The sequence below is a fragment of the Meriones unguiculatus genome, chromosome 14, assembly GCF_030254825.1.
Source record: "Meriones unguiculatus strain TT.TT164.6M chromosome 14, Bangor_MerUng_6.1, whole genome shotgun sequence".
Classification (NCBI taxonomy): Eukaryota; Metazoa; Chordata; class Mammalia; order Rodentia; family Muridae; genus Meriones; species Meriones unguiculatus.
The window spans coordinates 35,466,332-35,481,105 of NC_083361.1; the positions used below are offsets into that span (position 1 = coordinate 35,466,332).

Below are 14,774 nucleotides of genomic sequence, written 5' to 3' on the forward strand. Positions count from 1 at the left end.
AGAGGCTCAAGTACACAATAAGGACATTTGCTCAACCATGTTTGTAGCAGCTTTATTTGTAATAGCCAGAAGCTGGAAACAGCCCAGATGCCTCTCAATTGAAGAATGGATGCAGAAATTGTGGTACATCTACACAATGGAGTATTACTAAGCAATGAAAAAATAAGGAAATCATGAAATTTGCAGGTAAATGGTGGGACTTGGAAAGGATCATCCTGAGTGAGCTGTCCCAGAAGCAGAAAGACACACATGGTATATACTCACTCATATAAACATATAATACAGGATAAACCTACTAAAAATCTGTACATCTAAAGAAACTAATCAAGAAAGAGGACCCTGACTAAAATGCTCAATCCCCATCCTGAAAGGCAAAGAGGATGGACATCAGAAGAAGAAGGAAACAGGAAACAACCTAGGAACCTGCCACAGAGAGCCTCTGAAAGCCTCTGCCCTGCAGACTATCAAAGCAGACGCTGGGACTTATGGCCAACTGTTGGGCAGAGTGCATGGATTCTTATGTAAGAAGTGGGAAATAGTAAGATCTGGAGAGTATGGGAACCCCACAAGGAGAGCAACAGAACCAGAAAATTTGAACACAGGGGTCTTCCCAGAGACTCATACTCCAACCAAGTACCAGGCATGGAGATAACCTAGAACCCCTACACAGATGTACTCCATGGCAGATTAGTGTCCAAGAGGGTTACCAAGAAATGTAACTGCCTCTGACATAATCTGATTGGCCAGCTCTTTGATCACCTCTCCCTGAGGGGGGAGCAGCTTTACCAGGCCACAGAGGATAACAATTCAGCTACTCCTGATGTGATCTGATAAACTAAGATCAGAAGGAAGGAGAGGAGGACCTCTCTTATAAGTGGTCTTTGGGAGGCACATTTGTAAAGAAGGGAGAGGGAGGGTGGGACCGGGAGGGGAGGAGGGAGGGGTTTATGGGAGGATACAAAGTGAATAAAGTATAATTAATAAAATAAAATGAAAAAATAAGTCCAGAAGAGGAAATACATAGAGGAACTGTTGCCTGGCCCAGAGCTTTGATGTAGAAATAAGGAGTCAGAAGCAGATCTTGTGCAAGAGAATATCCTCTTCCTGGATTTTGAGATGACATCATCCTTGACAGGGTTTCTGGGCCACAGTCTACTCTCCCCCATAGGTGTGTCCACTGTGCAGACTGTGCCCCTAGTTTTCTGTGTGTGTGTATGTGGAGATCTGGTGTGAGGCACTGCCATGGGCCTTGAGGCTGTTCTTTTTGGATTTGGTAAGTGCTACAGGGATCGTTATTCTTAGCCTGAGGCTGGTGACTCCAGACTCTCAGATTTCAAACCTGGGATCTTGTCACAGAACTTTTCCTCTTTGAAGACCTGGAATGGGGACAAAGCAGTCACTCCTGACCAGAGTATGTTCACCTGGCCCTGGTCTTTTTTATCTGAGCTCTAGTGTTGGGGTCAGTGTATGACATGACATCTCTCATCAGGTCTTTTCTTTTCATGTTTCAGTGTGTTTAATAGAGCAGAGGATCTGGGCACACTCTGGTGAGTCTGTTCTCTGCTTTTACGTTGGGAAACTGAATTTGTGTGGGAGTAGCATGGGAAGCAGCTTGCCACATCTTCCTCACATCCTGAGATGGATGTCCACCAGCAGCCACCCACACACTTTCCTCATATTTAATCTGTATGTTGCAGCCATCTTTGGAGTGTGGATTCTCCACTTTGGTCTAGTAATACTCACATGATATCTGGCTCAGAAGCATATCAAAACACACACACACACTTCCTGAGGATATAGACACTTAATTTTGTGTGTCCTTTCCTCTCTCTCCATCTCTGTTCACTTGGCCTGTGTCTTCCTGTGTCCACTCCTGGGAAGACACATCATCCATGGGACAGAACTGAAGCTAATGCTGAATATTGAGGGTGTGGCACAGACAGGATTCCTTTATTTTCAGAGGCTCCCAGATGTTGTGTGCTACTGGAGGTGTGCAGAGTGGTTGGCAAGAGACAAAGTAAGACATAGGTCAGGTATTTATTGGGACACCGTGGTGACTGTCCCAGGGAAGTGGCATGATGTGGTGCTAAGAATGACAATGCTGAAGGTTCGTTCCTGGGCTGGCAGTTGATGAGAAGAGAAGACATTAGATAGCAGTAAGGGATGAGAGTTATTCCAACATTGTTTGTGAACCAGAAAGACGATTAATTATGCCACTTGAAATAGGTCAGGAATTCTGAAAACTGTGAGTTGAGCCTTCACGTTGGAGGTGTCTGGTTAGTTTTCTTTCAACACAAAATAAGCTGAAGTCATGTGGGAAGAAGGAATGCCAGCAGAGGGATTTCTTCCACCATATTGGCCTGTGAGCATGCCTGTGTGGCATTTTTCTGGATGAATGATTGATGTGGGAGCCAGTGCATAGCTCTTTGGGAACCAGGCTCTCCTGACATCTGATTGCTAGAGTTCTTTTTCTGTGTCTCTCCAGGTCCATTGCCCCAGGCTTCTATTTGGGCAGTTCCAGGAGCTGTGGTGTCCACAGGCAGTGCTGTGACCATCTGCTGCAGGACCCCTCCAGGAGTGAGCAAAGTGTATCTGGTCCATTCTGATTCTCATAGAGAGTGCCATGATTTTACTATGCAGGGAGCCCAGGAGGTTTTTGAGTTCAGTCTGCAGAATGTGGCTCATGTCAATGTAGGGGATTACTACTGTGACTACCACAAGGAAGACGGATTGCCTGCACGTAGTGAGAAACTGGAGCTGGTGGTGACAGGTGAGTAACTGCCAAGAACAGTGTTCTTCTCAGTCTTTGTTGGCTCCCCTCACATATGTCCCCTCACTGGCCCTGCCCTAATCTGTGCTCCAACACCTTGGTCTCTCCTCTTTCTTTTCCTTTCCTCTATTTTCCTGTTGTTTCTTCTCATATCTTTTTCTGTCCTCTCCTTCTTTCTCCTCCTCTTCTTTCATTTCATCCTTTTGTTTTCCATTTCCATTTTTCTTTACTTTTATTTTTTGAGGCAATATCTCAAATATGTCAGTCTGGTCTTCAAGTGCATAGAAATGTAATCTTGAACTTCTGCTCCTTCTGCTTCTAGGACTAGCCTCAACAATCACAGCATTCATGAGTTGACAGGAACAGAACCCAGGGCATTGCTTGTGTTAGGCAAGATCATACCAAGTCTTATTCCCTGACCCTCTGTCAGTTTGTGACCCTCTCTCTGTGCTGACTGTGGTCTAGGCTCCCTTAAGACTGGTGACTATGGTCCCTAAGAGATGAAGTTCGTGGGGAATGACAACATCCTTCTCTAACTACACAGAGTCTCTCTATGGTCCTGGCTTATAGGAAATAAGAGAAACACATGTTGTGGTTCCTACAGATTACCAGTGGATGAATTTCCTTTTGTTTTCACCTTTTTCCTCTCTCTGCACAGACTGTGAATTGCAGGCTTAATTTTAATAATGTTTTAAATAACAGGACTTTTTTGTGATCTTTTTTGAGAGAGGGTCTCACACGTAACTCTGTCTGGTCTTTGAATTTCTATACAGACCAGGCTGGTTTTAAAGTTGCAGAGGTCTATTTGCCTCTGCTTCCTGAGTTCTAGGATTAAAGGCATGTGCTACCATGGCCAGCTAATAACAGGGTCTTTTCCCTTCCAGGTGTTTACCATGAAAAGCCATTGCTTACTGTTGATTCAGAACCCCAGGGACTCTCAGAAAGAAATGTGACTCTCCTCTGTCATCCACCTACTTTCTTTGACACCTTCATCTTCTGCAGAGATGGAAATGCTTCCTTTCCCCAGAACTGCTTATGTCAGGACTCCAACACATTTCCTATCTCTCCTGGGAGCTCAAGGCACAGGAGTACCTATAGATGCTTTGGCTCTTACAGAGACAACCCTAACCTGTGGTCACTGCCTAGTGACCCTCTTGAGCTCTCTTTCTCAGGTAAGCATGTCTGATACTTGTTCATTTTCTCTGTGTGTAGAGATGCTTCAGGGATGATGCCATGTGGGATATATCAATTCCATCTTATGTCTGCTTTATTGCACACTGCACTGGTATTCTGACTGAAATTTCTTCATTTGCATTAGGGGCTATGAATATTATATGTTACTGATATTATTTTGGGCAGATTCAATTATGTTGATCTGTGAAATAGAATTCCTTCCCTACTCATAATGAGAACCCTGCTGAATGATTCTGTACCACTTGATTGCTGACTGTTTTCCACCAGAGGTATGTAGGTATGCGTGTGTGTGTGTGCGTGTGTGTGTGTGTGTGTGAGAGAGAGAGAGAGAGGGAGAGAGAGAGAGAGAGAGAGAGAGAGAAGGAAATCACTTGGCAATAACGATAGAATGTTGAAAGAGAGTCTGGTAGATTTTTCAATGAACATGACTTTCTAGAACTCAAAAGATCACGCCTGCCACGAACAGGCCCAGTCGGGCTCCCGGTGTCTGAGGGAGAACAAGGCTTCGGACAGGAAGACACGGATTCGGCGAATTGATAGACAGACCAGTGAGGCTTTGAAATCTGCTGCACTTTACTGAAATCAAGCTAGTATTTTTATAATGATTTTACAAAAGGCACCTTAAAGTTGGCATACTTCCCAGAACATTTAGACTTTTACCAAGAATACAAAGTTTACATTTTAACTCAAAAATGTAGTCAAACATAAAGCAGTGCCCACAAGAAATCTTGGCCTTAAAACTTTTTGATCAAAGCAAACAAAGAAAAAGAAACCTCAAATGTAGTTTTATTATTGCTAACCAGTGAAGAGGAAAGTCAGGAGCTAAGTCAGATGCCTGCCAAAATCTTTCTCTATATCAAAATCTAATTACACCTTTGTTAACCATCCTCCCATATGTCCTGCTAAAGATTTACGATCTTCCCTAGGAACAAGGCACTGAAGGGAGGGGAAACTTCCGCCAGCTGAACCTCTCATGCTGCTTTTTCTTAAGAAGGAGCCCATTATTTTTTTTTACTATTCTTATAATATCAATTGATACGGAATCTGATTCATTACTTTTCTTAAACTTATTCCTTTTACATATTATTTTTATTAAAGCTTTTAGTAATCTACTAGTAATAAATTTCTTTATAAAATTAGTTGTGCTGTTTCAGGAGTCACAGAGAAAGATCAAAGAATTCAAAATTCCATTCCCAAGACGGCGCCCGAAAAGCACAGAAATCTCAGAATACATCTCGTTGCCAAGTGGGATGAGTCTGCCAGGGACCTTCCAGGGAGCGAATTCCCGAAAAAAGTGTGTCTCCCGCCCTGTAGCACATGCTACTATGGCGACACTGGCGTGGGTGTAGCAACACCTTTCTTTCCTTTTTTAGGTTATAATATAATTTAATATAATTATATCATTTTTCTTTTCCTTCCTTCTAAACTCTCCCTTATTCCCCTCCTTACTCTCTATCAAATTCATGGCTTTCTTTTACATTAATTGTCAAATGCACACACACACACACACACACACACACACACACACTATAACCACCTCAATCTGTATAATGTTTTTGTATGTATGTTTTCAGAGTTGGTATGCTCTTCTCTGGGGAAGACTGTTTCTCCCATTCTCAGCATCCCAAGTTCCCTGTAGTTATTTGGGCAGGGTTGAGCCCTCATCGGCTTTCTACCATTCACACTGGCATGCCTATTTTGGTGTTTTTGTTCAGCTCATGTTTAGGCAGTCATGTTGGTGAAACTTTATGGGTGTTGCTTCTGACATTTCAAGGAGACACAGACTCACAACAAATTCCCTGTTCCTTTGGCCCTTATAATCTTTCCTCCCCATCTTTCACAATGTACGTGATTTTTTGGTAGATGAATTCATTGCATCTGAGTTCCATACTCTGCATTTTGATTTGTTGTGTTTGTAGTGGTGTATGTAATGGTCTTCATTTGTTAAAGGGAAGTTATTTTTGATGAGGGATGAGGATTCCACTTATCTGCCCCACCACATTTCATCATCACAGTGCTACCTCTGAACAACCCTCTGTCCAGTGGAAAATGTAGGAAACATTTACAGAAGAGAACTCAGGAGGGTTCCCTTGAATGTCCATATTCATGACACAAAAATAGAAAAGAGACTGGATAAGAATAGAAGACTGGTGGGACTGGGAACAGAGACAAAAGAAAGTAATGGAGGCAAATTCTCAGAAGAGAACATGGCAGTGTCAGCTTTCTTGGTGGAGGGAACTTGCTTTTGTATATCTTAGAACTTTTGGTCTTTTGGGATGTCTTGGGAGTTTAAGAGATGGGACATGTTTCAAGAATGGGGAACAAAGGAGGCAGGGCCATGGAAGTTCAACTTGACAGTTATAGAAAACATCAAGGGGGTATGGGTTAAAGATGGAAGATGGTCATGAGGAGGCAGGGGAAGAAATCCCATGTAGAATAAAGAAGAGGATTGAGCACTGAGTTTTTACGTGAGCAGGTGGCTTATAGGAGTGTTTGTGGGGTCTTCACATACTGAGACATCTACTTCTGTGCAACATTTTCTGATGGCTTTTAATATTACTGCTGCAGCCAAGAAATACTGTTTGACCTTCAGAATTATATCTCCAACGGGATATTTGAAATCTGTCTTTTCAGCCATTTAGCACACATCTCAACAGAGCCCCAGACTGGAAAGTATCCACACATCCTCCTCACTTCTGTCCTTGTATTGACAGACAGTCCGTCTGTCTTTCTTGAACCAGAATTCCTCAGGCATCCTCTTTTACTGTCAGTTTTCACATTGTCAAACTATCTTCTGTGTCTGGAATATTTTTTAAATCCTGTTTCTTTTTTGTTGTCATCTCTGTCATGCCATCATCGCCTTTAACCCAGCAACTTTATTGTCTTTCTTCTTTCTACCTGATGTCTTTTATCCATTTATCCCACAGGAAGTTCACATTAAATATTTTTTGTAAGTTTCTGTTCATGGCACAAAGTGATAGGTTTCATAATGACATAATGATACTGTTGTTTAAGTATATCCCATACAATGACAATATTCATCTCCATTCCTTTCTTTTGTCTCTGACTCCTGTCAGTCTTCTATTATTATCTAGTATGTTTTCTACTTTTATGTCACAAATATGTATATTCTGTAGACGTGTACACACACACAGACACACATCTCAAGATTCCATAGACATCATTTGAGTTTGGTTTATTTTATTCAACATGAGAACCCCATTTTCATTCATAATTCTGGAAAATTACATGTTAGTTCATCTTTATGTCTGAATGAAACCTCATTCTGTATATTCTACTGTTTTAGGTACCTTCTTTATTGCTGCAATGAGACATGTGACCAAAGCAACTTAAGGAAGCCAAAGTTTACTTCATTTCATAGTTTGAGGTATTTGAGGTACCTTTATCATAGTGAGGAAGCCATGGTGGCAGGAACTTGAAGCAGTTGGTCATGTTGCATTAGCATTTAAGAAGCAAGGAACAGAGAGAGGAGATTGCTTGGGCTCACTAAACTTTCTCCATTTTTTATACAATGCAAGACTCTAGTCCTGGGAATGGAGCATCTCACTTTAGAGTTGGTGCTTCCACTGCAGTTAATATAGCCAGTACTATCTGTCATAGGCACGGCTAGGTTACCTCTAGGTTACCCCTGAATCTAGGTTACCCCTCATAGACATGCCCAGAAGCTTGCCCCCTTGGTAGTTACTGCCTAGTTGCTAATCAGTACTATCATCACAAGCACATTTATAAAAATGTTTTTGTATTAGGACACACAAAGTAGTGAATTTTATTCAAGCATCATTGCACATATGCCATTATACTTTGTTCTCATTGTCCCCCCTCCCCCGTGTCCCTTCTCTGCTGCCACCTGGTTTCCTTCTTCCCCACAGTTAGTCCCCAGTTCTCCTTTTTTTTTCTTTCTAAGTGTGAGTTTGTGTGGCTTGTGAGTGGTGTATCACATGAGGATGTGGATGATACACACATGTGGAGGCCAGAGCAAGATGTCAGGGATTTTCCTCTACCACTGTCCATCTTAATTCCTTGAGATAGGGTCTGTCACTGAACCTGCAGCTCACTCTTCTGGTTATGCTGGCTGAGCACGGAACTCTTGAGACTCTCCTGTCTCCATTCCCCAATGCTGAGGTTACAAGCATAGACAGCTTATGCCCACTTTTTCATGTGGATGCTGGAGCATTAGACTCAGCTTCGCATGCTTACAAAGCAAGTAATCTTATGCACTGAGCCATCTCACCAATCTTTTGCTTTTTTTCTTTTTAAACAAATGATTTTTTTTTTTTTTTTTAGTCAGGTTTCTTCTGTGTAACCATGGCTGTCCTGGAACTTTCTCTGTAGACCAGGTTGGCCTCAAACTCAGAGATCTGCCTATCTCTGCCTCTCAAGTGCTGGGATTTGAGATACAATGCCACCACTGACTGGCTCAATTAACTTTTAAAGTAAAACTTCAGGCCAGGTGTGTGCCACACACACACCTCTAATCCCGGCACTCAGTTCTCTGTGAGTTCAAGGCCGTGTGTATTATATTGCTACTTGTTTCTCCCCCAGGGAGGTCTCTACTGCTGCTTTCCCATTACATTTTCCTATTATGCGTTCAGTTTCCTCCTTATCCTGAGTTCTCTTTCTCTCATGATCCCTTGAGATCACACACACACACACACACACACACACACACACACACACACACACACTCATATACTTTTAGATAAAAGTGTCATATATGAGTTAAAAACATCTGGTATTATCCCTCTGAGTCTGGCTTACTTGGTGTAATATATGATTTCTGGTTTCTTTTATTTTCTTATTGTCATGATTTCATTTCTCTCCAGCTGTGTAAAGTTTCACCCTGTCTATGTACTATATTGTCTATATCCATTTATCAGTGCATGGACATCTAAGCTGGCCTGGTTCAATTTCCTGGTGCTTGCCTCGAGTAGTAGTTAACACAAGTGTGAAAGTCCCTGCTATGTTAGAGTGTGCCCATGTTTTTAAGAGGCTCTGTTCTTCTTGTTAAAAACAAACAAACAAACACAGTGCTTAGTCATTGCATGCCAATCACCTTTTGTAGGCTGTATTTTCATTTAGACTTGTCTTGGTAGCGTGCTATGTTTTTTAGTTTCTGACTGTTGCATGTCACTTTTGACTTCTGATTTTTATTAGAAACACCTTCCCATCCTGATTGTCCTTTCTGTATGTGTTTCACTCAGGCTTCTGCTCAAGATTAGTGTTTGTTCTTTGTAGACTATTTGGGAAGAGTTCTCCCTGAGCCTCGGAGGGCTGGTGTTTTTTTCCTTTATGGACCTTCTCCCCAAATGAATTTTCTTTGGTATTGTATTTAATTTGTCTCATCAGTTGTGTGTGCTGGTGCATTCCTGTGATCCCAGCTTTTGGCATCTGAAAGCAGGATTGTCTCAAGGTTGAAGTCATCCTGGTGAGACCTGGTAAGATGCTGTGTTTAAAAGACTCATCAGAGATACTACCTATATAATCAATAAGACATTGATTGATTGCTTCAAGTATTTTATTAGGTAGGTTCCGTACAGTCTTTTAAATGCTTAGTTCTGTGTTTGGTATAAGGTAAGTACTCAATAAATGTTTGAATGAATGAGTGAACTAATGTAACAGATGTTTAATAACAGATCAATACTGTTTTCTTGTTCCAGATTCACTAGGTCTTTCTGTGGTTTGGGGCTCAGTTGCTGCTGTCTGCTTCCTCCTCTTCCTTATTCTCCTCTTCATCTGTCTCTGCCACCACTGGGCCAAATGCAGTACGTGCCAGGGTTGGGGAAGTGGATAATCTGGGATGGGTGTGTGGGGATTGGTGGATTCTATGACTGATATATGTATATCTGCAGGGACCACCAATGGCAAGACCAGGAGCCAGGTGAAATATAAGAGGTAGGGAAATTTGGACTCTCCCATGAGATACAGCTAAGAGTTTTGTCTGAGCACTGGGAATTGAAGCCAGGGCCCCTTCCTGCTGGACAAGCATTCTATTATTGAGCTATCCACACAACTCCTAAAAATCCTATGTATAGTTTCGCAGGCATACTTTAACATTTCCACTTCTTTTCATTCAGCTCCAGCCCAGCCCTGGACATTGAAGAAAACAATAAATGTAAGGTGGAGTGAGTCTCACTGAGGAAAGGGATGCTTGTGGGGCTTAGGAGGCCTTCAGGGAAGAGCAGAAGAGGTGGGAGAGGTCACCTTGCTGTGTGATGTTATTGTCTTTCCTTAGGGTTCTGCTGGTCGTCTACAAAACATAAAATACAACATTACATGGTTTAAAGGCTCACATGAAACAGACCCATCTTCTCACCTTTTCTTCCAGATGATGACTTGGAGGGCATTCAACCTGAGAACAGCAGCCAGGTGGACACACAGGTGAGCTCTCTTTTCCTCCCTGCTCTCCTTTTCTAGAATCCTGGGTATTCTCTTCATAATTTGTGTCTCATGATGGCAGGTGTCTGCAGCAGAAGACTCACAGGAGGTGACTTATGCCCAGCTATGCCGAGAGATCTTCCCAGAGAGGATGGATTCACATCCCTCCAGTAGTTTTCAGGACATGTCTACACAGACCTGTGTATATGCTGCCCTCACATTATCCCAAGAGGAAGTTCAGAGCTAGCAGTGAGTTGTGCAGGTGCTTCTTCAGCAGGGGGAGGCTCCAAGAACAACACTTTTCATGTTCTTCAACTCAAGCCATTAGCCTGGAATGCCAATGGACTCAAGTGTAGAGATGCTTGTTCACTGTGAAGGGACTCTGGAGCTCATAAACATCTTTCAGGAAACTTCTGATTCCTTGTGATTTGCTCACTCACCTACTCACTAGTGTACATGTCAGATGTGTGCTTTCCTTGGGTTCATGTTAACTTTGTAAGCCATGGTTTATATCATTTAGTGAAAGAAATGCTGCACAGGCTAGACCCCTGGTGATTAGTGATGCAGAACACATCAACCTTGACTGTCAGGTTGATGGACTTTAGAAGCATCCAGGAGACATAGCTCTAGTTATGTCTGTCAGAGCTCTTCCAGAGATGGAAAGACATACTTTGAATATAGGTGATATTATTTCATGGTTCAAAGTCTTAGATTGACTATAAAGGAAAAATTAAGTGTAACATCATTACTCATTGATCTTTCTCTGCTTCCAAACTGTACACACAGAATGATCTGATGTATTGTGCTCCTGCCACTACTTCTTGAGGCATTTCATCTACTGTATTCTCACTTCCATGATAGACTACACCTTCAAACTACATCAAAACAAACCCTTGGTGATGGTTACTTTCAATTGTCAACTTGGTGATGAGAGACCAAAGATTTAAAAATTAGATTTTTGGGGTATTTGTTTAAAGTTTAAATCATAAGTCTGAACAAAGGCCAGCCAGGTGTAGACATGTCCAGCCACCTGGGTAAAGGACCTAGCTTTACTGCATTCTTTTCCTACCCACTAGAGATACAGTTGTTAGAAAACTGGCCCAGATGGCCACGCCAGAACCGCTTATGGTCTTGGTGCCTAAAGTAAAAGTCAATTTCCCTTACCCAATCATGTACCTAAGGCATGTAACTCTCTGTTTGCGTTTTTTTTCCTTTAAACCTTGTTCCCCTAGACCACGGAGCCACATTCTTTTCCTGCTTCTGCAGGAAGTTTTTGCAACCCGTGGCTCAAATATTTATACAATAAACCCTCGTGTATTTGCAGTGGAGTTGATTTCTGGTGGTTTTTGGGGTTCTAATGAACTGGGCGTAACAGTGAGAAATAGTCTCCTAGGAGACTACAGTTGGAGGTACCTGCTGGTTGAGGTTGCAATTCTTGCCTGGTCCAGATAGCCATTGTGAGGCAATACTCCTTCCCCTTAGCAGGGTCCCCTGCTCTTTGCCTGGCTTCATCTGGAGAGTGTCTTTAGACACAGATACTTCTAACCACATTTGATATATGGTCTCTGACACACCTTCCCGCTAGTTCTCCATTCCCTGCACATATATGTTAATTACGTACTGTGTTTTCATTCATATGATACGAGTATGCTGTATAATGTAAATCAAGCATCCTTGAAGTGCCTAGTTGCAACCAATTATGTACACCTATTCTTGGAGCCCCCACCCCACAAGAGGTATATAGCCTTTGTTCTCTGGAATTAAAGTTGAATTAGCCATCAGCTGTTCCCTGGGTGTGTGATCCCTGTACTTGGTGCTTGGTGCTCGGTGGCCATCCTAGGCATACTTCTTGTCTTGTACCCCTCCTGACTTCCTGGGCTGCTGGGAGACAGCACTCAGGCAAGAGTGTTCTGCCCAATTCTCGAACCCCAAAAGACCAGGAATAAATAGACTCTGCTGTAAATACATGAGGTTCTTTTTATTATAAATCATTACAAGCTGCAGCTTGCTCCCCGCCCCCCCCCCCCCCCCCCCCCCCGCTGAAGCAGTGAGAGCCAAGAGCCTCATGCTCAGGTTAGTTGAGTGATTTAAAGATTCTGGTCCCTCCCAGCATGCCCAAGGCAAAGGCGATTCCTGCCTGGCAAGTATCTATTGGTTGAAACACTACATTTTGAATTGATTGGCTATAGGAAGGTCCCCAAACCATTAATGATCTGGTGTCCCTCCCTAGGGGGATGGGCCAGTTTCCTAGCAACTGTTTCTCTAGTGGGTGGGGAAAGAATGCAGTAAGGCGGGTTCTTCCCCTCAGGGCATTACTGGAACTCTCCACCCACCTAGTTCAGGCCTTAAATATTATTAACAGCTGCTGATTTTTAATCTTTTTGGTCTCTCAAGAGGAGAACCAACAACTGCCTTCTGCACATGCTTGTGAGGGACTGTTTTGATTAGGTTAATTGAGGTGAGAAGACCTGCCTACTATATTCTCTGAGCTAAGAGATTCTGGACTAGGTAAAATGATCAGGTGAGCACAACGTTTCATCACTTCCTTCTTTTTGGTTGTAGGTACAATATGTTAGCTACCTCAGGTTACTGCTGCCATGACTTCATCACCATGATGGGCTGTAACTTTGGACTCTCCCTTAAGTTGCTTTCTTTGTCAAGGTGTTTTATCACAAAAACAGAAAAAGTAGCTAAGACACCTTCTCTTCTCAACTTGGTTTTATCACAGTCACCAGAAAAATAACTAACACAGAAAGTGAGAAGGTAGTCACTCTCTAGAGCTTTTTAAATGAAACTTTTGGTTTCCGGGTGGGTAAAAGCACTCAGATCTGCTTAAAGAGACATACAGGCACCAGGGAGAAGTCAAAAATAAAGAAAATTCTTGCTACAACTTGGTGAATAATGCTGAAACAAACATGGGAGTGCAAGAATCTTTATGAGATGGTGATGTTATTTCATTTGTGCATATATGCAGAAGAAGTGATTACGGTAACACAGTAGACAGGTCTTTTCAAATTTATTTAATAACTGTACTGTTTTCCATCAAGGCAGTACCAGTCTATGTTCCCTCCAGCAGTGTACAAGGGTTCCCTATTCTCCACACTCCTTAAAACCCTTTGTCACCTCTTCCCTTTGGTGATGGACATCCTAGCATGTGTGAGGTGATGTCTTACAGTGGCTTTGATTGGCACTTACAGTATGGTTAGTGATACCGAAAACCTTTCTGGGTACTTACTGGGAATTTTATATCTTTTTGAAGACAAATAAAATCCAGGACTTTGTCCATTTTATTTTTTATTAGTATTTTTTAGTTAGCATATAAAACAATGTGCTTCATTAAGACATTTTCACATATGTATATCATTGTACTTTGTTCATATTCCCATTACCCTCTTATGTTTTCACCTCCTACAACTGACAGTAGTCAGTAGTCAGTGGTCAGCTCTCTCACTGACAGTAACTCTGATGTACCTGATACTGTCAGTAACTCTGACAGTAACTCTGATAACTACTTATAGGTACTTTGTATAGAAGAAGGAGGAGATGTAAACTAGTCTTTGTGGGAGGTGTCTGTAAGGAAAAAGTCTCAGGTTGTAGTCATCATGGAAAAGGAAGATGTGGTTGCTGGTTTTTGCCCATGCTGGTCAAAAATTTTTAAACATTCTTGCTTGGACCAGAAGAAGGCTTTGCCATCCTCTGAGCCTTACCGCAGGAAGGTTTTGACATTTTCATGGATCTGGAGCATTGAGGTCCCTGACAGGGTTGTTTCCATGTCAACAATACACATGCAATCAGGACTTTATCTGTTTCCCATAGGTATAATCATATTTCATCATATTCATGTATGAAATTCTTTTTTTAAATTTAATTTTATTTGTTTGTTTACTTTACACCCCAAACTACTCCTCCCTCTCCTCCTCCTTCCCTTCTTTTTTTTCCCCCAGAGAAGTTGAGACCACCCCTCCCTCGTATCAACCCTCCTCAGAAAATTTAGAAGCATCAGGACTGAGCATATCCTCATTCCCTGAGGCCAGGCAAGGCAGCCCTGCCAGGGGGAACTGGTCCAACTCACCAGGGAACCTACACGAAGACCAAACCACCCATCAGCCATGTATGTGGAGGGGGCCAGACCATGCATGCTCCTTAGTTGATGTCTCAGTTTCTGTAAGCCCCCATGGGACTGGGTTACTTATCATTGTTGGCCTTCTTGTGGGGTTCCTGTTCCCTCCAGATTCTTCCATCTTTCCCCCAACACTTCCACAGGACCCCTGGAGCTTATAAGTGAGTACATACCATGTGTGTCTTTCTGGGTCTGGGTTACCTCACTTAGAATGATCTTTTCTAGTTCCATCCATTTGCCTTCAAATTCTTAAAGAATAAAAATGGGGACAGGGACTGTCCTGACATGAACTGA

The 14,774-nt window shown here is 42.4% G+C and overlaps 1 protein-coding gene across 5 annotated transcripts; it reads left to right on the forward strand.

The window, feature by feature from the left end:
* The first annotated feature begins 1,155 nt into the window (after positions 1-1,155).
* Positions 1,156-14,774, forward strand: LOC110542590 (leukocyte immunoglobulin-like receptor subfamily B member 3-like). 5 transcript variants are annotated; one of them, XM_060367148.1, is made up of 10 exons: positions 1,156-1,273; positions 1,512-1,547; positions 2,486-2,770; positions 3,655-3,942; positions 9,643-9,747; positions 9,835-9,877; positions 10,060-10,097; positions 10,311-10,363; positions 10,443-10,609; positions 14,305-14,774. In XM_060367148.1, the coding sequence occupies exons 1-9, from the start codon at positions 1,243-1,245 to the stop codon at positions 10,605-10,607; spliced, it is 1,044 nt and encodes a 347-aa protein (XP_060223131.1). In that variant the 5' UTR covers positions 1,156-1,242; the 3' UTR covers positions 10,608-10,609; positions 14,305-14,774. The 5 variants fall into 5 exon arrangements, with proteins under 5 accessions (XP_060223131.1, XP_060223130.1, XP_060223134.1 ...); XM_060367147.1 differs by lacking the exon at positions 14,305-14,774 and having other exon boundaries at positions 10,443-11,688; XM_060367151.1 differs by lacking the exons at positions 9,643-9,747; positions 14,305-14,774 and having other exon boundaries at positions 10,443-11,688.